General features: G+C 44.9%; 1 protein-coding gene across 1 annotated transcript in view; it reads left to right on the top strand.

Moving 5' to 3' along the window:
* LOC110515651 (dmX-like protein 2) overlaps positions 1-25795 on the top strand; it is a 108403-nt gene that overhangs the window by 42366 nt on the left and 40242 nt on the right. Inside the window, exons 25-40 of the mRNA XM_090239030.1 lie at positions 245-364; positions 782-917; positions 3258-3368; positions 4143-4312; positions 4398-4495; positions 4710-4875; positions 8949-9213; positions 9454-9659; positions 12537-12938; positions 13272-13454; positions 14797-15102; positions 15278-15469; positions 15848-15924; positions 16049-16179; positions 23047-23295; positions 24910-24990. Of these exons, the coding sequence (XP_090095156.1) occupies positions 245-364; positions 782-917; positions 3258-3368; positions 4143-4312; positions 4398-4495; positions 4710-4875; positions 8949-9213; positions 9454-9659; positions 12537-12938; positions 13272-13454; positions 14797-15102; positions 15278-15469; positions 15848-15924; positions 16049-16179; positions 23047-23295; positions 24910-24990 (2893 nt within the window). The remainder of the gene's footprint in view (positions 1-244; positions 365-781; positions 918-3257; positions 3369-4142; positions 4313-4397; positions 4496-4709; positions 4876-8948; positions 9214-9453; positions 9660-12536; positions 12939-13271; positions 13455-14796; positions 15103-15277; positions 15470-15847; positions 15925-16048; positions 16180-23046; positions 23296-24909; positions 24991-25795) is intronic.

Genomic DNA, 25795 nt, shown 5'->3' with positions numbered 1-25795 from the left:
ATCATACTTCCTAAGTGTGTAGATGCTCAACTAATTCTTCAATTTGATTCTGTTGGTTTATTTTCTATCGTATAATGTTGATATTCTGTCTGTTACCTAAAGACAAGATATGCAGTAAATGTTTGTTGGAACCATGTGACCCCTCCATGTGTTAACCTTTGGGTCCAGATGTAATCTTGTTCTCTGTTATACCCAAATCAATAATCAATCAATCATCTAGTGATTGTATGTCTCCCTCCCTCAGTTGCAGGCGGTGACGACGGATGACTTTGTGAGCTTTGCTACAGAGAAAGTAGAGAAGAAGTCTAGATTCATCAACCTGTCTCAGTACGGACCCACCTACTTCGGACCAGAACACGCACAGGTAAACAACAACAACAACATTTATTTACTTACCAGCTTGTGGATGGTTTAGATGTTATTGTCTGGTTAAATTGTTTGTCAAGCAAATGTATCGCCTCTGTGATTAATACAGTAATTCTCTCTCTCTCTCTCTCTCTCTCTCTCTCTCTCTCTCTCTCTCTCTCTCTCTCTCTCTCTCTCTCTCTCTCTCTCTCTCTCTCTCTCTCTCTCTCTCTCTCTCTCTCTCTCTCTCTCTCTCTCTCTCTCCCTCTCTCCCTCTCTCCCTCTCTCCCTCTCTCCCTCTCTCCCTCTCTCCCTCTCTCCCTCTCTCCCTCTCTCCCTCCCTCCCTCTCTCCCTCCCTCCCTCTCTCCCTCCCTCCCTCCCTCTCTCTCTCTCTCTCCCTCCTTCCCTCTCTCTCTCCCTCCTCCCTCCCTCCAGGTGTTATCTAGTCAGCTGATGCATTCCAGTCTTCCAGGTCTGACCAGGTTGGAACAGATGTTTCTGGTGGCTCTAGCTGATACTGTAGCTACCACCAGTTCAGAGGTCAGCAGCTCCACTGACAAACAGTACACAGGTCAGTCTCAGAGAGAGGGAGGGAGGGTGTCTGTGACTTGGGTCATGTTTTACCTGACCATGGTCTATTAGGCAAAACAAATGGAAATATAATGTAATTAGTCTAGTCAGAGTTGTTCCCTGATTACGTGTTCTTAATGGTTGATATAAACACACACTGACAGTTATCTTTGTCATTTCACCTCCAGTATCAGTCTGTTATAGATGTTATTTAGTCTTTAAGGGGGAAGTGAGAAAGAGACCTTAGCAGGTTGTTCCTCTGTAAAGTAAGCAGAGGGAGAGAAAGAAGGAGAGGGAGAGATTGAGAGGGGAAAGGGCGGGAGAGGGAGCGAAGGTTAAACGGTTCATGGACGAGACACACTAAGACACAGGACTATGGGGCACATTGAACTACCATGGTACCATGAACAAGTAGTGCCATATATAGGAAATGGCGTACCATTTAGGGAGGAGGACCAGGCACATAGAGTGGAAGACATTGGGCCATACCCGTTGGGCTGTACAGCTGCGTAAGACAAAGACATATTTCCACCAGTGGTCGTGTATATACCCCAGTTTGGGTGGAGTCTCCTCCTTCCCTCTAAACATGACATCTTTATTACTAGGCAGGAAGTTAAGTGATACGGGCCATAAACTGTTCCTTCTCCTTTAAGGTGACCTGACCTGACCTTGACCCCCTTCCTCACTACTCCACAGCTCCACCATTATCAGTGACTACAGTCATGTGATTGCCTCTCCTCTACTCAGCACCTCCCAAAACTCCCTGGCTCCTATCCATCCTTCCTTGACTCCACCATATACATTCCTCCTACAGATACCCATTAACCTCTCTGGGATTGTTCGGGACGCAGAAAGCATTCAGCCATTTTCCAACCAAAGATAGGTGTCACAAAAAAAACAGAAATATAGATTAAATTAAGCACTAACCTTTGACGATCTTCATCAGATGACACTCCAAGGACTCAATGTTACACAATACATGTATGTTTTGTTCGATCAAGTTCATATTTATATCCAAAAACCTCAGTTTACATTGGCGCCATGTTCAGAAATGCCTCCAAAACATCCGGAGAAATTGCAGAGAGCCACATCAAATAACATAAATACTCATCATAAACTTTGATGAAAGATACATGTTTTACATAGAATTAAAGATAAACTTGTTCTTAATTCAACCGCTGTGTCAGATTTCAAAAAAGCTTTACGGCAAAAGCACAATATTCAATAATCTGAGAACAGCATTCAGCCACAAAAGCAAGACATACAGTTACCCGCCAAATTGTGGAGTCAACAAAAGTCATAAATAGCATTATAAAGCTTCACTTACCTTTGCTGATCTTCGTCAGAATGCACTCCCAGGACTCCCACTTCCACAAGAAATGTTTGTTTTGTTGGATTACGTCCATATTTATGTCCAAATACCTCCGTTTTGTTTGCGCGTTTAGTTCACTATTCCAAAGGCACAATGCGCGAATGCAAAATCCAGAAGAAGAGTCAAGAGTTCCATTACAGTTTGTAGAAACATGTCAAACGATGTTTACAATCATTCCTTAGGGTCTTTTTATAATGAATCTTCAATAATATTCCAACCCGGATAATAGCGTATTCATTACAGAGGAAAACAAAGGAACGTGACCGCTCAGTAAACACCTGATCGGCCTCAGCCTTGTCCACTTGTTGAAACAGCTCTTATTCGACCCCCTTCCACAATAGAAGCCTCAAACAACTTTCTAAAGACTGTTGACATCTGCTGGAAGCCTTGGGAAGTGCAATCTGGCCCCATAGACACAGCATATTGGATAGGCAATCACTTAAATGAAACTACAAACCTCAGATTTCCCACTTCCTGGTTGGATTTGTCTCAGGTTTTCACCTGCCGTATGAGTTCTGTTATACTCACAGACGTCATTCAAACAGTCTTAGAAACTTCACAGTGGTTTCCATCCAATACTACGAATAATATGCATATCTTAGCATCTGGGACAGAGTAGCAGGCAGTCAACTCTGGGCACCTTATTCATCCAAGCTACTCAATACTGCCCCCCTGTCACCAAGAAGTTAACTTCTGGTGTAGAAACCAGACTATGGCACTCCTTATGTCTCTAATATAAGTGATGATTAACAATATTTCAAGTTTATAAATCCGAAGCCATCAGTATGGATGGGTAGAGGGGGACAGAGAGATCCCTCAACCCACTCCATCTGGTGTGGAGTCTTAGGAGGAAGCTGCTCTCTCAAATTAATGGTAAAGACTGGCACCATCTGATTCCATCTGATCAGTGTGTGTGTGTGATTTAATGTGCTACACTAACCCATGTGTTAATAATGTGATTCTGTCTAGGTGGTGAGGCCCTGGATGAGTGTGGGTTGAGGTACCTGTTAGCCATGCGTCTACACACCTGTCTCCTCACCTCTCTACCCCCACTGTACCGCATGCAGTTGCTACACCAAGGTATGGTACACAGACACACACACACACACACACACACACACACACACACACACACACTTCTGCTTCACAATCTGTCTTTCTGAGCTGTGATGGAGAGGGTCATAGAGAGGGTCTTATTGGTACATTATACTGAGATATTGCTCTAGTATTGGATATGTAGGATGACCCAGGTCCAGATATGTTGTCTCTCTCTGGGCCCTGTTCCCTCCCAGGTCCAGATATGTTGTCTCTCTCTGGGCCCTGTTCCCTCCCAGGTCCAGATATGTTGTCTCTCTCTGGGCCCTGTTCCCTCCCAGCTCCAGATATGTTGTCTCTCTCTGGGCCCTGTTCCCTCCCAGGTCCAGATATGTTGTCTCTCTCTGGGCCCTGTTCCCTCCCAGGTCCAGATATGGTGTCACTCTCTGTGCCCTGTTCCCTCCCAGGTCCAGATATGTTGTCTCTCTCTGGGCCCTGTTCCCTCCCAGGTCCAGATATGTTGTCTCTCTCTGGGCCCTGTTCCCTCCCAGGTCCAGATATGTTGTCTCTCTCTGGGCCCTGGTCCCTCCCAGGTCCAGATATGTTGTCTCTCTCTGGGCCCTGTTCCCTCCCAGGTCCAGATATGTTGTCTCTCTCTGGGCCCTGTTCCCTCCCAGGTCCAGATATGTTTTCTCTCTCTGGGCCCTGTTCCCTCCCTTTTTGTATGTTTTACTAAAGCACACAACAGTCAACAATCAAGCACTGAAGCAAAGCAACCTTTTCTCTCCTCTCTGAACACAGTCACCTGTCTCCCCCCAGGTCTGTCTACGTGTCACTTTGCGTGGGCGTTCCACTCGGAGGCTGAGGAGGAGATGTTGAATATGATCCCGGCCATGCAGAGAGGAGACCCTCAGTGGTCTGAGCTACGGGCTGTAGGGGTGGGCTGGTGGATACGCAACATCAACACACTACGCAGGATGGTGGAGAAGGTGCGGGATGATGTGGTGTGGCCTGAACTCCTATCATTGATTGATTGGTTGGTCTTCATGGTTTGATTGGTTGATCTGTGTGTAGGTGGGTAAGGCAGCATTCCAGAGGAACAACGATCCTTTAGATGCAGCTCTCTTCTACCTGGCCATGAAGAAGAAGGCTGTTCTCTGGGGCCTGTTCAGGTAACACACCTGGAACACACCTGGACCTCTTGCCTGATCCCAGATCAGTTTGTGTTGTCTCACCTTTTTGTTTAGTTATTCACCTCTCCTGGACTTTTCTTTAAAATCCACATTTTATGTTTATCCATGTGTCAGAACTCTATTACATGAATCATGTACAGTAGGTAAATAATGTATATTATATTGCTAGAGTGCATTCTCTCCTCTCCTCTAGGTCTCAGCGTGATGAAAAGATGACGGTGTTCTTTAAGAATAACTTCAGTGAGGACCGCTGGCGTAAAGCAGCTCTGAAGAACGCTTTCTCTCTGCTGGGGAAACAGCGCTTTGAACAGGCTGCTGCCTTCTTCCTGCTGGCTGGCTCCCTGAAAGACGCCATCGAGGTCTGGAAACACACACAGACACACAGACACACAGACACACACACACACACACACACAGTCTGTTCCTAGTTTAGACCTACTTCAGCTGCACCTGTATTGTGTCTGTTGTTGTGACATTGTCCTCGCCATGGAAACCTGGCACAGACCAATGTTTATGGAAGTCAACTAGGAGGTGTGTCAATGACGTGAGACTCTACAGCTGTGTGTGTGAATGGTCTAGTCTAAACCTGAAAGATAAGGTTGTGGGGATGGTTAGCTACGTAAATGATGGGGTTACTTTACCTTGGGCGGAGGGTGCAACAGCACAGTCTCAACATGCTGATAGCAGGACACTGCCTAGAGGGGGAATGGGTTCCTACTGTAAGTGTTTGGGGATAGTTTACCAGACAGTCGGTTCAAAAGGTCATCATTGAGGAGAACACTAGATCACACGTTCATCATTTTAGTCTGTCTTAGCCATGAGTCTTACTGTTTAGTCACTTTTAGCAAACAGTCTAAACCTTGAACCTTGATTTGCCGTTGAACAGCATTTTTAGTCCAGGAAGAGACAGACCCTGAATACATCTATGGTTGTCAGGTTTCTTAGTAAGTCTATGTTACAAACCCTGCACATGCAGAACCTGCTTGATGTGTGGACAGTGCCTGGTGTGGCTTCTCAGAACTCCATCTACCCTACTCTTACTGTCCTCTCCTCTTACTGTCCTGTCCTCTAACTGTCCTCTCCTCTAACTGTCCTCTCCTCTAACTGTCCTCTCCTCTAACTGTCCTCTCCTCTAACTGTCCTCTCCTCTAACTGTCCTCTCCTCTAACTGTCCTCTCCTCTAACTGTCCTCTCCTCTAAGTGTCCTCTCCTCTAAGTGTCCTCTCCTCTAAGTGTCCTCTCCTCTAAGTGTCCTCTCCTCTAAGTGTCCTCTCCTCTAAGTGTCCTCTCCTCTAACTGTCCTCTCCTCTAACTGTCCTCTCCTCTAACTGTCCTCTCCTCTAACTGTCCTCTCCTCTAACTGTCCTCTCCTCTAACTGTCCTCTCCTCTAACTGTCCTCTCCTCTAACTGTCCTCTCCTCTAACTGTCCTCTCCTCTAACTGTCCTCTCCTCTAACTGTCCTCTCCTCTAACTGTCCTCTCCTCTAACTGTCCTCTCCTCTAACTGTCCTCTCCTCTACTAGGCCTTTTATATTCCTAAAGGAACACAGGACAACTCTAACTGTCCTCTACTCTAACGGTCACTTACTTACCTTACCATTACGGTGGCTTGCGAAAGTATTCACCCCTTGCCTTACAACCTGGAATTAAAATAGATTTTTGGGGGGGTTGTATCATTTGATTTACACAACATGCCAACCATTTTGAAGATGCACATTTTTTTTATTGTGAAACAAACAAGAAATAAGACAAAAAACTGAAAACTTGAGCATGCATAACTATTCATCCCCCCCCAAAGTCAATACTTGTAGACCCACCTTTTGCAGCAATTACAGCTGCAAGTCTCTTGGGACATGTCTTTGACTAGGCCATTCCAAGACATTTAAATGTTCCCCTTAAACCACTCGAGTGTTGCTTTAGCAGTATGCATAGGGCCAATGTCCTGCTGGAAGGTGAACCTCCGTCCCAGTCTCAAATCTCTGGAATACTGAAACAGGTTTACCTCAAGAATTTCTATGTATTTAGCGCCATCCAGCATTCCTTCAATTCTGACCAGTTTCCCAGTCCCTGCCTATGAAGACCATCCCAACAGCATGATGCTGCCACCACCATGCTTCACTGTGGGGATGGTGTTCTTGGGATGATGAGGTGTTGGGTTTGTGCCAGACATAACATTTTCCTTGATAGCCAAAAAGCTCAATTTTAGTTTCATCTGACCAGAGTACCTTCTTCTTCCATATGTTTGGGGAGTCTCCCACATGCGTTTTGGCGAACACCAAACATGTTTGCTTATTATTTTTTTAAGCATGGGCTTTTTTCTGGCCTGGCCACTCTTCCATAAAGCCCAGCTCTGTGGCGTGTACAGCTTAGTGGTCTAATGGACAGATACTCCAATCTCTGCAGTGGAGCTTTGCAGCTCCTTCAGGGTTATCTTTTGTTTCTTTGTTGCCTCTCTGATTAATGCCCTCCTTGCCTGGTCTGTGAGTTTTGGTGGGCGGCCCTCTCTTGGCAGGTTTGTTGTGGTGCCATTTTCTTTAAATGATTTAATGATGTTCTGGGGGATGCTCAAAGTTTCTGATAATTTTTTTTAACCCAACCCCGATCTGTACTTCTCCACAACTTTGTCACTGACCTGTTTGGAGAGCTCCTAGGTCTTCATAGTGTTGCTTGCTTGGTGGTGCCCCTTGCTTAGTTGTATTGCAGACTCTTGGGCCTTTCTGAACAGGTGTGTAAAAATATATACTGAGATCATGTGACAGATCATGTGACACTTAGATTGCACACAGGTGGACTTTATTTAACTAATTATGTGACTTCTGAAGGTAATTGGTTGCACAAGATCTTATTTAGGGGCTTCATCGCAAAGGGGGTGAATCCATATGCACGCACCACTTTTCCGTTTTTAATTTTTAATACATTTTTGAAAAGCTCATTTTTTTTCATTTCACTTCACAAATTTGGAGTATTTTGTGTATGTCCATTACATGAAATCCAATTAAATCCATTTTGTAATGCAACAAAATAGGAAAAATGTCAAGGTGGTTAGAGCGTTGGACTAGTAACCAAAAGGTTGCAAGTTCAAATCCCCGAGCTGACAAGGTACAAATCTGTCATTCTGCCCCTGAACAGGCAGTTAACCCACTGTACCTAGGCCGTCATTGAAAATAAGAATTTGTTCATAACTGACTTGCTTAGTAAAAAAAGGGGGGTGAATACTTTTGCAAGGCAATGTATATTCCTTATGGAACACAGGCCAACTTTAACTGTCCTCTACTCTAACTGTACTGTCCTCTACTCTAACTGTACTGTCCTCTACTCTAACTGTACTGTCCTCTACTCTAACTGTACTGACCTCTACTCTAACTGTACTGTCCTCTACTCTAACTGCACTGTCCTCTACTCTAACTGTACTGTCCTCTACTCTAACTGTACTGTCCTCTACTCTAACTGTACTGACCTCTACTCTAACTGTCCTCTCCTCTAACTGTACTGACCTCTACTCTAACTGCACTGTCCTCTACTCTAACTGCACTGTCCTCTACTCTAACTGCACTGTCCTCTACTCTAACTGCACTGTCCTCTACTCTAACTGCACTGTCCTCTACTCTAACTGCACTGTCCTCTCCTCTAACTGTACTGACCTCTACTCTAACTGTACTGTCCTCTACTCTAACTGCACTGTCCTCTACTCTAACTGTACTGACCTCTACTCTAACTGTACTGACCTCTACTCTAACTGTACTGTCCTCTACTCTAACTGCACTGTCCTCTACTCTAACTGTACTGTCCTCTACTCTAACTGTACTGTCCTCTACTCTAACTGTACTGTCCTCTACTCTAACTGTACTGTCCTCTACTCTAACTGCACTGTCCTCTACTCTAACTGCACTGTCCTCTACTCTAACTGCACTGTCCTCTACTCTAACTGCACTGACCTCTACTCTAACTGCACTGACCTCTACTCTAACTGTACTGACCTCTACTCTAACTGTACTGTCCTCTACTCTAACTGCACTGTCCTCTACTCTAACTGCACTGTCCTCTACTCTAACTGCACTGTCCTCTACTCTAACTGCACTGTCCTCTACTCTAACTGTACTGACCTCTACTCTAACTGTACTGTCCTCTACTCTAACTGTACTGTCCTCTACTCTAACTGCACTGTCCTCTACTCTAACTGCACTGTCCTCTACTCTAACTGTACTGACCTCTACTCTAACTGCACTGTCCTCTACTCTAACTGCACTGTCCTCTACTCTAACTGCACTGTCCTCTACTCTAACTGTACTGACCTCTACTCTAACTGCACTGTCCTCTACTCTAACTGCACTGTCCTCTACTCTAACTGCACTGTCCTCTCCTCTAACTGTACTGTCCTCTACTCTAACTGTACTGTCCTCTTTCTTCTCCTGTAACTGTCCCGCTTCTCTAGGTGTGCTTGGAGAAGATGGAAGATATCCAGTTGGCCATGGTAGTAGCCAGGCTGTACGAGGCTGACTATGAGAGCAGTTCCACCTGCCAAGCCATCCTGTATGAGAAGGTTTTGGGCTGCCAGAGGGACGGGTCAGGGTACCACTGCACCAAATTACACCCGGACCCATTCCTACGCAGCATAGCCTTCTGGATCATGAAGGACTACACCAAGGCCCTGGACACACTGCTAGAGTGCATCCCCAAAGAGGATGATGAGAACCCAGGTGAGCAAGCATGGTGGTAGATCACACCCTCAGAGAGGACAGGGATGTTTCAGCTGAGTGCTGATGCTATATTCTAACTGGATTGATTTGCATTGACCTCTATCGACCTCTTACTTTCTCCCTATCCCTCCCCTCCCCCTTCTCTCCCTATCCCTCCCCTTCTCTCCCCCTCCTCTCCCCTCCTCTCTCCCCCTCCCTCCCCTCCTCTCTCCCTTTTTCCCTCTCTAACCCCCCACCCAGATGTGATGGTGAAGTCGTGTAACCCAGTGGTATTTAGTTTCTATAACTACCTGAGGACACACCCCCTGATCATCCGCCGCCACTACGCGTCCCCTGAGGGTGCTGTGACATCATCACTAGGCCTCACCTCTGAGAAGAGCAGCGTCGACGAGATCAACCTCATCGAACGCAAACTCTTCTTCACCACGGCCAACGCACACTTCAAGGTCTTTGATTTGTTTTGAATCAATCATTTAATAACACAATTCAACCACACATGGATACAATGCATTTAGAAGCATCGAAGATAACACAAAGTTGACAACTTAACGATATTGTATTATACCTGTACAGTCGTGGCTAAAAGTTTTGAAAATGACACAAATATTAATTTTCACAAAGTCTGCTGCCTCAGTTTGTATGATGTTAATTTGCATATACTCCAGAATGTTATGAAGAATGATCAGATGAATTGCAATTAATTGCAAGGTCCCTCTTTGCCATGCAAATGAACTGAATCCTACAAAAACATTTCCACTACATTTCAGCCCTGCCACAAAAGGACCAGCTGACATGTCAGTGATTCTCTCGTTAACACGGGTGTGAGTGTTGACGAGGACAAGGATGGAGATCACTCTGTCATGCAGATTTGAGTTTCAATAACAGACTGGAAGCTTCAAAAGGAGGGTGGTGCTAGGAATTATTGTTCTTCCTCTGTCAACCATGGTTACCTGCAAGGAAACATGTGCCGTCATTGCTTTACACAAAAAGGGCTTCACAGGCAAGGATATTGCTGCCAGTAAGATTGCACCTAAATCAACCATTTATCAGATCATCAAGAACTGCAAGGAGAGCGGTTCAATTGTTGTGAAGAAGGCTTCAGGGCGCCCAAGAAAGTCCAGCAAGCGACAGGACCTTCTCCTAAAGTTGATTCAGCTGTGGGATCGGGGCACCACCAGTACAGAGCTTACTCAGGAATGGCAGCAGGCAGGTGTGAGAATCTGCATGCACAGTGAGGCAAAGACTTTGGAGGACGGCCTGGTGTCAAGAAGGGCAGCAAAGAAGCCACTTCTGTCCAGGAAAAACATCAGGGACACACTGATATTCTGCAAAAGGTACAGGGATTGGACTGCTGAGGACTGGGGTAAAGTCATTTTCTCTGATGAATCCCCTTTCCGATTGTTTGGGGAATCCAGAAAAAAGCTAATCCGGAGAAGACAAGATGAGCGCTACCATCAGTCCTGTGCCATGCCAACAGTAAAGCTTCCTGAGACCATTCATGTGTGAGGTTGCTTCTCAGCTAAGGGAGTGGGCTCACTCACAATTTTGCCGAAGAACACAGCCATGAATAAAGAATGGTACCAACACATCCTCCGAGAGCAACTTCTCCCAACCATCCAGGAACAGTTTGGTGACGAACAATGCCTTTTCCAGCATGATGGAGCACCTTGCCATAAGGCAAAAGTGATAACTAAGTGTCTCGGGGAATAAAACATAGATATTTTGTGTCCATGGCCAGGAAACTCCCCAGACCTTAATCCCATTGAAAACTTGTGGTCAATCCCAAAGAGGAGGGTGGACAAACAAAAACCCAAAAATTCTGACAAACTCCAAGCATTGATTATGGAAGAATGGGCTGCCATCAGTCAGGATGTGGCCCAGAAGTTAATTGACAGCATGCCAGGGTGGATTGCAGAGGTTTTGAAAAAGAAGGGCCAACACTGCAAATATTGACTCTTTGCATCAACTTCATGTAATTGTCAATAAAAGCCTTTGACACTTATGAAATGCTCTTAATTGTACTTCATTATTCCATAGTAACTGACTAAAATATCTGAAGACACTGAAGCAGCAAACTTTGGGAAAGTTAATATTTGTGTCATTCTCTAAACCTTTGGCCACGGCTGTAGTATAGCACTTATTATAAGGTGTAATGTGGCACGGCATTAAAAACTATAGTCATTGTATACTATCAGTATTTTAAGATTAGTATCATTTTTCTCACCTTTTATAAATAAAGGATAAGGTAATTCATCTAAAAGTAATGTTACTAATAAAGATATAAATTGGGGGTAAGGCCCTGCTATAGACTAGTGTCCTGTCTAGGGGTTTTACAGTACATCAAGCTGCCTCACCCTACAGAAACAGGAGATAGACTAGTGTCCTGTCCAGGGGGTTTTACAGTACATCAAGCTGCCTCACCCTACAGAAACAGGAGATAGACTAGTGTCCTGTCCAGGGGGTTTTACAGTACATCAAGCTGCCTCACCCTACAGAAACAGGAGATAGACTAGTGTCCTGTCCAGGGGGTTTTACAGTACATCAAGCTGCCTCACCCTACAGAAACAGGAGATAGACTAGTGTCCTGTCCAGGGGGTTTTACAGTACATCAAGCTGCCTCACCCTACAGAAACAGGAGATAGACTAGTGTCCTGTCCAGGGGTTTTTACAGTACATCAAGCTGCCTCACCCTACAGAAACAGGAGATAGACTAGTGTCCTGTCCAGGGGGTTTTACAGTACATCAAGCTGCCTCACCCTACAGAAACAGGAGATAGACTAGTGTCCTGTCCAGGGGGTTTTACAGTACATCAAGCTGCCTCACCCTACAGAAACAGGAGATAGACTAGTGTCCTGTCCAGGGGGTTTTACAGTACATCAAGCTGCCTCACCCTACAGAAACAGGAGATAGACTAGTGTCCTGTCCAGGGGGTTTTACAGTACATCAAGCTGCCTCACCCTACAGAAACAGGAGATAGACTAGTGTCCTGTCCAGGGGGTTTTACAGTACATCAAGCTGCCTCACCCTACAGAAACAGGAGATAGACTAGTGTCCTGTCCAGGGGGTTTTACAGTACATCAAGCTGCCTCACCCTACAGAAACAGGAGATAGACTAGTGTCCTGTCCAGGGGGTTTTACAGTACATCAAGCTGCCTCACCCTACAAAAACAGGAGATAGACTAGTGTCCTGTCCAGGGGGTTTTACAGTACATCAAGCTGCCTCACCATACAGAAACAGGAGGCTTCTGCCATATGAGCGGTTTCGGCTCGTGAAAGGCTACTTACTAATGTTACTAATATAGTTATTCTGTTTTGTAATAAAGGTGGGCTGTCCAGTGCTTGCCCTGGAGGTGCTCTCTAAGATCCCCAAGGTGACCAAGAAGACAGTCTCCTCGTCCCCCCTAAGTAAAGGCTCTTCCATGGCCAACGTCAGCTCTAGCCTGCCCCTGGAGAATGGGAACCAGGGGGCCCTGGACTGGGCCTCTCCTGCCCCAGTTAAGGCCAATCCTGCCTGGGGTACAGAGGAGAGCTCAGCCACACTGGACTGGAGCCAGCCTCTGGTCAAAGTGGAGGACGATGGACTCCAGCTGGACTGGGGTGATGATAAGAACGATGAAGATGATACTGATGGGGGTCTGACAATGAAGAAGACTGATGTGGAGACCAAAGCTGACGAGGGGTCTGGGGGGGTGAGACCACCTGGGCTGCAGAGAGAGGACTCTCAGGTATCATCAATATAACCACTAGTCAGTATAACCACTAGTCAATATAATTGACTGTTGAGATTACTTTAAAAGAAAACCGAGTTGATACATAAGCTCTGTGATAGTGGAGAAAGTAGTGTTGGGAGTTCCTTGTCTGTTAACGTATCATCCAAAAAGATCATTTCATTTTTTTAACACGATAAAGAATTTTCTTGTTTATTGAAAATATCTAATGTATCAGTCTAATTAGAAATGTTTTTTTCTGTAAGAATATTATGTAGGTTTGACACTGTTAATATAGAGTTATTATGACAGTTAAGTGCTACATATTTCCAGAACCATCTCTGCTCTCAGGGTGAGTCTGAGGTGGACGTGATCGCAGAGCAGCTGAAGTTCAGAGCCTGTCTGAAGATACTGATGACAGAGCTCAGGACGTTAGCTACGGGCTATGAGGTGGACGGAGGGAAGCTGCGCTTTCAGCTCTACAGCTGGTTAGAGAAGGAGATAGGGGCCATGCACCGCATCTGCAACTACAAGGTACACACACACACCATCTGCCACTACAAGGTACACACACACACCATCTGCAACTACAAGGTACACACACACACACACCATCTGCCACTACAAGGTACACACACACACCATCTGCCACTACAAGGTACACACACACCATCTGCAACTACAAGGTACACACACACCATCTGCCACTACAAGGTACACATACACACCATATGCCACTACAAGGTACACACACACTGCATCTGCCACTACAAGGTACACACACACACACCATCTGCAACTACAAGGTACACACACACCATCTGCCACTACAAGTTACACACACACACACCATCTGCCACTACAAGTTACACACACACACCATCTGCCATTACAAGGTACACACACACACACCATCTGCCACTACAAGGTACACACACACACACACCATCTGCCACTACAAGGTACACACACACACACCATCTGCCACTACAAGGTACACACACACACACCATCTGCCACTACAAGTTACACACACACACCATCTGCCACTACAAGTTACACACACACACACCATCTGCCACTACAAGTTACATACACACACCATCTGCCACTACAAGTTACACACACACACCATCTGCCACTACAAGTTACACACACACACCATCTGCCACTACAAGGTACACACACACACCATCTGCCACTACAAGGTACACACACACACCATCTGCCACTACAAGGTACACACACACACCATATGCCACTACAAGGTACACATACACACCATATGCCACTATAAGGTACACACACACTGCATCTGCCACTACAAGGTACACAGACACATCTGCCACTACAAGGTACACACACTGCATCTGCAACTACAACGTACACACACACACACACACACACACACACACACACACACACACACACACTGCATCTGCAACTACAAGGTACACACACACACACCATCTGCCACTACAAGGTACACACACACACACACCATCTGCCACTACAAGGTACACACACACACACCATCTGCCACTACAAGGTACACATACACACCATCTGCCACTACAAGGTACACACACACACACCATCTGCCACTACAAGGTACACAGCTCCCTTTAAAAGACACTCAGAGGGTTGCACATTTCTGCTAACTTTCCCAAAATGTCAGTTTACTTCCTGAATTGACTGTATTGAAATGTAATTGACCCCAACCATGTCACCTACTAGATCCTAACCACCACGTCTCATCAGACATACTGTACCAGAACTGGATAGAGTTGAATTAAACAGTATTTCCTGTAACTGTTACTGCTACAGTACCAGAACAGCTTCAAGATCAAACCCTCTGTCCTCTTCTCTTCTTCAGGTGACGGGGAAGGAGGAGAGCCAGGAGCTGGAGAGATGGGAGGATGGAGGAGGAGTAGAGGACGTGTTTGAGGAGTCCCTGGGGGGTGGCGGGGGTACGGAGGCAGGGGCGTATGAGCGCCACCAGCTGGGGCGTAGGCGTCTCGCAGCCAAGCAGCTTCATGCTGAGAGGAGGAAGGCGTGGCTGAGGAAGAACCAGGCTCTGCTCCGAGTCTTCCTGTCCTACTGCAGCCTGCACGGAGCCAAGGGAGGGGGTGTCACCTCGGTACGCATGGAGCTCATCTTCCTGCTGCAAGAGAGCCAACAGGTAGGTGCTGAAGAAACACACACACAGGTCAGACACACTCTCTCTCACTCTCACTCACTCTCTCTCTCTCTCTCTCCCTCCCTCCCTCCCCGTATCAACTCTCTGATATATTCTTGCTCTTCTCTTCCCCTTGTCTCTCCTTTCTCTTATTCTCCCCTCTCCTCCCCTCCTCCAGGAGACTACAGTGAAACAGCTTCAGTCCCCCCTGCCCCTCCCCACCACCCTCCCCCTCCTCTCAGCCAGTATCGCCACCACCAAGACAGTGATCTCCAACCCTGTCCTCCACCTTAGCAACCACATCCATGACATCCTTCACACCATCACACAGATGGAGCTGCCTCCACACCCTGACCTCATGGACGACAGGGTATGTATGGGTATGTTAGTACGACAGGGTATGTATGGGTCTATTAGTACGACAGGGTATGTATGGGTCTGTTAGTACGACAGGGTATGTATGGGTCTGTTAGTACGACAGGGTATGTATGGGTTTGTTAGTACGACAGGGTATGTATGGGTCTGTTAGTACGACAGGGTATGTATGGGTATGTTAGTACGACAGCCTGGGGGTTTAAAACACACTACTAAACTGCCAACAGAAATGATTGTCACAAGGAGTCTTCATTCAAAGATAAATCCCCACACAGCAGACCTTTCTGTCATAGTCTCATGCTGGCTATTCATCTAGAAATGGTTTGTTCCTCCATGAGATGAGATGAGTGTAGTTTGTCTCTCATCTCTCCAGGTGAATCTCCTGCACACCCTGGCTGCCTCTCTGTCTGCCTGCATCTATCAAGCCCTGTGTGACAGCCATAGCTACAGGTACACACACACACACACACGTTTTGATGACCTATAGTTTGAGTTCATACTGTCATTTCCTGTTGAGATGAATTGTCATGACTGTCTGATCCTGACCTTGGCTCTTTCCCATGGTACCTTGCAGCAGCCAGGCAGAGGCCAATCAGTTTACAGGGATGGTGTACCAGGGCCTGCTGCTGAGTGAGAGGAGACGGTTACGCACCGAGAGCATCGAGGAGCATGCTACACCCACCTCTGCCCCCGCGCAGTGGCCAGGTACACACACACCTCTGCCCCCACGCAGTGGCCAGGTACACACACACCTCTGCCCCCGCGCAGTGGCCAGGTACACACACACCTCTGCCCCCGCGCAGTGGCCAGGTACACACACAGCTCTGCCCCCACACAGTGGCCAGGTACACACACACCTCTGCCCCCACGCAGTGGCCAGGTACACACACACCTCTGCCCCTGCGCAGTGGCCAGGTACACACAGCTCTGCCCCCGCGCAGTGGCCAGGTACACACAGCTCTGCCTCCGCGCAGTGGCCAGGTACACACACACCTCTGCCCCCGCGTAGTGGCCAGGTACACACACACCTCTGCCCCCGCGTAGTGGCCAGGTACACACACACCTCTGCCCCCGCGCAGTGGCCAGGTACACACAGCTCTGCCCCCGCGCAGTGGCCAGGTACACACCCACCTCTGCCCCCGCGCAGTGGCCAGGTACACACACACCTCTGCCCCCGCGCAGTGGCCAGGTACACACAGCTCTGCCCCCGCGCAGTGGCCAGGTACACACACACCTCTGCCCCCACGCAGTGGCCAGGTACACACACAGCTCTGCCCCCGCGCAGTGGCCAGGTACACACACAGCTCTGCCCCCGCGCAGTGGCCAGGTACACACACACAGCTCTGCCCCCACGCAGTGGCCAGGTACACACACAGCTCTGCCCCCGCGCAGTGGCCAGGTACACACACAGCTCTGCCCCCGCGCAGTGGCCAGGTACACACAGCTCTGCCCCCGCGCAGTGGCCAGGTACACACACAGCTCTGCCCCCACACAGTGGCCAGGTACACACACACAGCTCTGCCACCACACAGTGGCCAGGTACACACACAGCTCTGCCCCCGCGCAGTGGCCAGGTACACACACAGCTCTGCCCCCGCGCAGTGGCCAGGTACACACACAGCTCTGCCCCCGCGCAGTGGCCAGGTACACACACAGCTCTGCCCCCGCGCAGTGGCCAGGTACACACAGCTCTGCCCCCGCGCAGTGGCCAGGTACACACACACCTCTGCCCCCGCGCAGTGGCCAGGTACACACACACCTCTGCCCCCGCGCAGTGGCCAGGTACACACAGCTCTGCCCCCGCGCAGTGGCCAGGTACACACCCACCTCTGCCCCCGCGCAGTGGCCAGGTACACACCCACCTCTGCCCCCGCGCAGTGGCCAGGTACACACAGCTCTGCCCCCGCGCAGTGGCCAGGTACACACACACCTCTGCCCCCACACAGTGGCCAGGTACACACACACCTCTGCCCCCACACAGTGGCCAGGTACACACACAGCTCTGCCCCCACACAGTGGCCAGGTACACACACAGCTCTGCCCCGCGCAGTGGCCAGGTACACACACACAGCTCTGCCCCCGCACAGTGGCCAGGTACACACACACAGCTCTGCCCCCACGCAATGGCCAGGTACACACACAGCTCTGCCACCACACAGTGGCCAGGTACACACACAGCTCTGCCCCCGCGCAGTGGCCAGGTACACACACAGCTCTGCCCCCACACAGTGGCCAGGTACACACACAGCTCTGCCCCCACACAGTGGCCAGGTACACACACACAGCTCTGCCACCACACAGTGGCCAGGTACACACACAGCTCTGCCACCACACAGTGGCCAGGTACACACACAGCTCTGCCACCACACAGTGGCCAGGTACACACACAGCTCTGCCCCCACGCAGTGGCCAGGTACACACACAGCTCTGCCCCCACACAGTGGCCAGGTACACACACAGCTCTGCCACCACACAGTGGCCAGGTACACACACAGCTCTGACAGTCACAGTAAATGAATGTCTATCAAATTATTGTCTGAGCAGACAGCTGAATGGACAACATGACTGCTATGTTTGCTGAATCTGTCAAGAGGTAGGGAAAGAGGGAAGGGGAGGGAGGACAGGGAGAGGACAAAAATAATTGAATTGAGAGAACAGACAGAGAGAGGACTGATAAAGAGGGAGAAAGAAACACAGAGAGAGAGAGAGAGGACAGACAGAGATGACTGACAGAAACAGAGAGACAGAGATGACTAACAGTGAGAGAGAAACAGATGGTACTCAGTAATAGCAGCTCTGTAGCCTGTGGGGAATAAAACAGGAGGAGACGCTGGGATGGATGGATGTGTCACGCCATCTCTCCACTGTTAATATGTAGCGGGAATCTTATTACAGCACGAGTCTGGTTCTGTAGTAGATAACTATCTAAAAATATCATTAGATCAGTCTGTGGTTCTGTAGTAGATAACTATCTAATAATATCATTAGATCAGTCTGTGGTTCTGTAGTAGATAACTATCTAATAATATCATTAGATCAGTCTAATGTGGTTCTGTAGTAGATAACTATCTAATAATATCATTAGATCAGTCTAATGTGGTTCTGTAATAGATAACTATCTGATAATATCATTAGATCAGTCTGTGGTTCTGTAGTAGATAACTATCTAATAATATCATTAGATCAGTCTAATGTGGTTCTGTAGTAGATAACTATCTAATAATATCATTAGATCAGTCTAATGTGGTTCTGTAGTAGATAACTATCTAATAATATCATTAGATCAGTCTAATGTGGTTCTGTAGTAGATAACTATCTAATAATATCATTAGATCAGTCTAATGTGGTTCTGTAATAGATAACTATCTGATAATATCATTAGATCAGTCTGTGGTTCTGTAGTAGATAACTATCTAATAATATCATTAGATCAGTCTAATGTGGTTCTGTAGTAGATAACTATCTAATAATATCATTAGATCAGTCTAATGTGGTTCTGTAGTAGATAACTATCTAATAATATCATTAGATCAGTCTGTGGTTCTGTAGTAGATAACTATCTAATAATATCATTAGATCAGTCTGTGGTTCTGTAGTAGATAACTATCTAATAATATCATTAGATCAGTCTAATGTGGTTCTGTAGTAGATAACTATCTAATAATATCATTAGATCAGTCTGTGGTTCTGTAGTAGATAACTATCTAATAATATCATTAGATCAGTCTAATGTGGTTCTGTAGTAGATAACTATCTAATAATATCATTAGATCAGTCTAATGTGGTTCTGTAGTAGATAACTATCTAATAATATCATTAGATCAGTCTAATGTGGTTCTGTAGTAGATAACTATCTAATAATATCATTAGATCAGTCTGTGGTTCTGTAATACATAACTATCTAATAATATCATTAGATCAGTCTGTGGTTCTGTAATACATAACTATCTAATAATATCATTAGATCAGTCTGTGGTTCTGTAATACATAACTATCTAATAATATCATTAGATCAGTCTAATGTGGTTCTGTAGTAGATAACTATCTAATAATATCATTAGATCAGTCTAATGTGGTTCTGTAGTAGATAACTATCTAATAATATCATTAGATCAGTCTGTGGTTCTGTAGTAGATAACTATCTAATAATATCATTAGATCAGTCTGTGGTTCTGTAGTAGATAACTATCTAATAATATCATTAGATCAGTCTGTGGTTCTGTAGTAGATAACTATCTAATAATATCATTAGATCAGTCTGTGGTTCTGTAGTAGATAACTATCTAATAATATCATTAGATCAGTCTGTGGTTCTGTAGTAGATAACTATCTAATAATATCATTAGATCAGTCTGGTTCTGTAGTAGATAACTATCTAATAATATCATTAGATCAGTCTAATGTGGTTCTGTAGTAGATAACTATCTAATAATATCATTAGATCAGTCTAATGTGGTTCTGTAGTAGATAACTATCTAATAATATCATTAGATCAGTCTGTGGTTCTGTAGTAGATAACTATCTAATAATATCATTAGATCAGTCTGTGGTTCTGTAGTAGATAACTATCTAATAATATCATTAGATCAGTCTGTGGTTCTGTAGTAGATAACTATCTAATAATATCATTAGATCAGTCTAATGTGGTTCTGTAGTAGGTAACTATCTGATAATATCATTAGATCAGTCTGTGGTTCTGTAGTAGATAACTATCTAATAATATCATTAGATCAGTCTAATGTGGTTCTGTAGTAGATAACTATCTAATAATATCATTAGATCAGTCTAATGTGGTTCTGTAGTAGATAACTATCTAATAATATCATTAGATCAGTCTGTGGTTCTGTAGTAGATAACTATCTAATAATATCATTAGATCAGTCTGTGGTTCTGTAGTAGATAACTATCTAATAATATCATTAGATCAGTCTAATGTGGTTCTGTAATAGATAACTATCTAATAATATCATTAGATCAGTCTAATGTGGTTCTGTAGTAGATAACTATCTAATAATATCATTAGATCAGTCTGTGGTTCTGTAGTAGATAACTATCTAATAATATCATTAGATCAGTCTGTGGTTCTGTAGTAGATAACTATCTAATAATATCATTAGATCAGTCTAATGTGGTTCTGTAATAGATAACTATCTAATAATATCATTAGATCAGTCTAATGTGGTTCTGTAGTAGATAACTATCTAATAATATCATTAGATCAGTCTAATGTGGTTCTGTAGTAGATAACTATCTAATAATATCATTAGATCAGTCTGTGGTTCTGTAGTAGATAACTATCTAATAATATCATTAGATCAGTCTGTGGTTCTGTAGTAGATAACTATCTAATAATATCATTAGATCAGTCTGTGGTTCTGTAGTAGATAACTATCTAATAATATCATTAGATCAGTCTGTGGTTCTGTAGTAGATAACTATCTAATAATATCATTAGATCAGTCTGTGGTTCTGTAGTAGATAACTATCTAATAATATCATTAGATCAGTCTAATGTGGTTCTGTAGTAGATAACTATCTAATAATATCATTAGATCAGTCTAATGTGGTTCTGTAGTAGATAACTATCTAATAATATCATTAGATCAGTCTGTGGTTCTGTAGTAGATAACTATCTAATAATATCATTAGATCAGTCTAATGTGGTTCTGTAGTAGATAACTATCTAATAATATCATTAGATCAGTCTGTGGTTCTGTAGTAGATAACTATCTAATAATATCATTAGATCAGTCTAATGTGGTTCTGTAATACATAACTATCTAATAATATCATTAGATCAGTCTGTGGTTCTGTAGTAGATAACTATCTAATAATATCATTAGATCAGTCTGTGGTTCTGTAGTAGATAACTATCTAATAATATCATTAGATCAGTCTAATGTGGTTCTGTAGTAGATAACTATCTAATAATATCATTAGATCAGTCTGTGGTTCTGTAGTAGATAACTATCTAATAATATCATTAGATCAGTCTGTGGTTCTGTAGTAGATAACTATCTAATAATATCATTAGATCAGTCTGTGGTTCTGTAGTAGATAACTATCTAATAATATCATTAGATCAGTCTGTGGTTCTGTAGTAGATAACTATCTAATAATATCATTAGATCAGTCTGTGGTTCTGTAGTAGATAACTATCTAATAATATCATTAGATCAGTCTAATGTGGTTCTGTAGTAGATAACTATCTAATAATATCATTAGATCAGTCTGTGGTTCTGTAGTAGATAACTATCTAATAATATCATTAGATCAGTCTAATGTGGTTCTGTAGTAGATAACTATAATAATATCATTAGATCAGTCTAATGTGGTTCTGTAGTAGATAACTATCTAATAATATCATTAGATCAGTCTAATGTGGTTCTGTAATAGATAACTATCTAATAATATCATTAGATCAGTCTGTGGTTCTGTAGTAGATAACTATCTAATAATATCATTAGATCAGTCTGTGGTTCTGTAGTAGATAACTATCTAATAATATCATTAGATCAGTCTAATGTGGTTCTGTAGTAGATAACTATCTAATAATATCATTAGATCAGTCTGTGGTTCTGTAGTAGATAACTATAATAATATCATTAGATCAGTCTGTGGTTCTGTAGTAGATAACTATCTAATAATATCATTAGATCAGTCTGTGGTTCTGTAGTAGATAACTATCTAATAATATCATTAGATCAGTCTAATGTGGTTCTGTAGTAGATAACTATCTAATAATATCATTAGATCAGTCTAATGTGGTTCTGTAATAGATAACTATCTAATAATATCATTAGATCAGTCTAATGTGGTTCTGTAGTAGATAACTATCTAATAATATCATTAGATCAGTCTAATGTGGTTCTGTAGTAGATAACTATCTAATAATATCATTAGATCAGTCTAATGTGGTTCTGTAGTAGATAACTATCTAATAATATCATTAGATCAGTCTAATGTGGTTCTGTAGTAGATAACTATCTAATAATATCATTAGATCAGTCTGTGGTTCTGTAATAGATAACTATCTAATAATATCATTAGATCAGTCTGTGGTTCTGTAGTAGATAACTATCTAATAATATCATTAGATCAGTCTAATGTGGTTCTGTAATAGATAACTATCTAATAATATCATTAGATCAGTCTGTGGTTCTGTAGTAGATAACTATCTAATAATATCATTAGATCAGTCTGTGGTTCTGTAGTAGATAACTATCTAATAATATCATTAGATCAGTCTGTGGTTCTGTAGTAGATAACTATCTAATAATATCATTAGATCAGTCTGTGGTTCTGTAGTAGATAACTATCTAATAATATCATTAGATCAGTCTGTGGTTCTGTAGTAGATAACTATCTAATAATATCATTAGATCAGTCTGTGGTTCTGTAGTAGATAACTATCTAATAATATCATTAGATCAGTCTAATGCTGTTCTGTGTTGTACAAAGACATTATATTTATTCAAGCCTTCATTTGACCTATCAGTAGTGTGTTCTGTAAAAATGTAATTACATGAAATGTATTATATGAACGTCTGTCTATTTCCCTCTCTCCTCTAGGTGTGTCCTCTTTGATTGCTCTGGTTCAGTCAGCTCAGGGCGAGGATCAGCCCAAGCTCAACGTGCTGCTGTGTGAGGCTGTGGTGGCAGTTTACCTGTCCCTGCTCATCCATGGGCTGGGCATGCACGCTGGCAACGAACTGTTCCGCCTCGCTGCTCACCCCCTCAGCAACAAGATGTGGGCGGCCGTGTTTGGAGGTGGGGCTAAAATCATCATCAAACCCAAACGGAACGCCGAGATCACTCCAGGTAACTTAGTAGACCCCTCTGCTTGTAACCCCTGACCTCTCTACCTCTCTCCTCCTCTACCTCTCTCCTCCTCTACCTCTCTCCTCCTCTCTACCTCTCTCCTCCTTTCTACCTCTCTCCTCCTTTCTACCTCTCTCCTCCTCTCTACCTCTCTCCTCCTCTCTACCTCCTCTCTCCTCCTCTCTACATCTCTCCTCCTCTCTACCTCTCTACCTCTCTCCTCCTCTCTACCTCTCTCCTCTCTCTACCTCCTCTCTACCTCTCTACCTCCTCTCTACCTCGCTACCTCCTCTCTACCTCTCTCCTCCTCTACCTCTATCCTCCTCTCTTTCTCTCTCCTCTCTACCTCCCTCCTCTCTACCTCCCTCCTCCTCTCTACCTCTCTCCTCCTCTCTACCTCTCTCCTCCTCTCTACCTCTCTCCTCCTCTCTACCTCTCTCCTCCTCTCTACCTCTCTTTCTCTCTCTACCTCTCTTTCTCTCTATCTCTACCCCTTTCTACCTCTCGCTCCCTCTCTTTCTCTCTACCTCTCCTCCTCTCTCTCTCTCTTTCTCTCTACCTCTCCTCCTCTCTACCTCTCTCTTTCTCTTCTCTCTACCTTGCTTTCTCTCTCTACCTCTTTCTCTCTCTACCTCTCTATCTCTACCCCTCTCTACCTCTCTTTCTCTCTACCTCCTTCTCTCTACCTCTCCTCCTCTACTACTACACCTCTATACCTCTACTCCTCTCTACCTGTACTCCTCTCTACCTCTCTCTTTCTCTATACCTCTACTCCTCTATACCTCTACTCCCCTATACCTCTACTCCCCTATACCTCTACTCCCCTATACCTCTACTCCCCTATACCTCTACTCCTCTATACCTCTAATCCCCTATACCTCTACTCCCCTATACCTCTCTCAACCTCTCTCCTCTACCATTTGTTTATCCTTTGTGTTCTGTCCTCTGTTTTCTGTCTCCCCTCATCTCTCTCCTATCTGTCCCCTGTTGTAACATTCTACTTAACCTTTAACCTTTACCTCTCATTCTCTTCCCTACTCCCTCCCCCTCCCTTGTTTCACCCCCCTTTTTTTACTCATGCCTGAGGCTGGGAAATCAGACGCAAGCCCCTCCTCCCTCCCATGACTAGCCAGACATACATAACTTCTCCTCCCCTCTCCACTGTGCCAGTTGATATTGAGACAGGTAGGCCTGAGCAGGGTCCTCCCCCCAGCCCCAGTGTCTCCCAGCCCCTCCACACTGATTCAGGGGACACAGCAGCACCTAGCTGTGAGTAACAGAGCTCCAGTGGGTTTGCAGTGCTGGGTGCAGTGATTACTACCATGCTGGTTTTGCGGTGTGGTATTGCAGTGCAGTAAATGCCACTAATGTGGTTTCCCCACTCTGTGTTGCTCAGAAAGTTAGCTGGTCTTTTCTGTAAGGATACTATTCGTTGGAAGTTCATGGTTCTCTGAACGGACAGAAATAGATCTGTCTGTCTCTGTTATTGTGTGCTGTGGTCTCATCTCATTGTATCGTGCACCTGAGTGTGTGTGTTTATGCAGGTGTGTTTGTGCAGGTGTGTGTGCATGTTTTCCATCTCATTGTGTCATCTCTATCTGTCTGTCACCATAGCAGCAGCAGCAGGTAAAGCTAGAACGGACTCGTCATCATCAGTGACCTCTGAACCTGACTCAGGGACTAAGGCTAAACCAGGTACTCACTGTGTTTCAGGTCTGGGTTAACTAACAGTGCATTTCCACATAACACGATAATTCGGATAGCCATGCTTGCTTTGTCCTCATGTGGGTGCTAGCTAGCAAGCAGCCAATCCAGTAGGGGGTGGAAGCTTGAGTGAACTTCGATTGGTCAATAGCGTTGGTATATCGCAAAGTATTTGCATACATTTCAGCTTTCGCCAACTTTGTTCCCGCCGTATTCATGCTCGCATCCACCAACCCTCCCCCCGACCACTTCACTTCCCTCCATTGAAAATGAATGGGCCCCCGTTGTTTCATCGCCCCCATCGTGTTATGTGGAAATGCACTGCAAGGTTTAACCAGGTACTCACTGTGCTTCAGGCCTGGCTTAACTAAAGCTAAACCAGGTACTCACTGTGCTTCAGGCCTGGCTTAACTAAAGCTAAACCAGGTACGCTCACTGTGCTTCAGGCCTGGCTTAACTAAAGCTAAACCAGGTACGCTCACTGTGCTTCAGGCCTGGCTTAACTAAAGCTAAACCAGGTACGCTCACTGTGCTTCAGGCCTGGCTTAACTAAAGCTAAACCAGGTACTCACTGTGCTTCAGGCCTGGCTTAACTAAAGCTAAACCAGGTACGCTCACTGTGCTTCAGGCCTGGCTTAACTAAAGCTAAACCAGGTACGCTCACTGTGCTTCAGGGCTGGCTTAACTAAAGCTAAACCAGGTACGCTCACTTTGCTTCAGGCCTGGCTTAACTAAAGCTAAACCAGGTACGCTCACTGTGCTTCAGGCCTGGCTTAACTAAAGCTAAACCAGGTAC

Source organism: Oncorhynchus mykiss, chromosome 6, assembly GCF_057628025.1.
Source record: "Oncorhynchus mykiss isolate SJ-2025 chromosome 6, ASM5762802v1, whole genome shotgun sequence".
In the NCBI taxonomy this organism is placed as follows: domain Eukaryota; kingdom Metazoa; phylum Chordata; class Actinopteri; order Salmoniformes; family Salmonidae; genus Oncorhynchus; species Oncorhynchus mykiss.
Note: the sequence above shows the minus strand (reverse complement) of the source record. Positions and strands in the feature narration are given on the sequence as shown.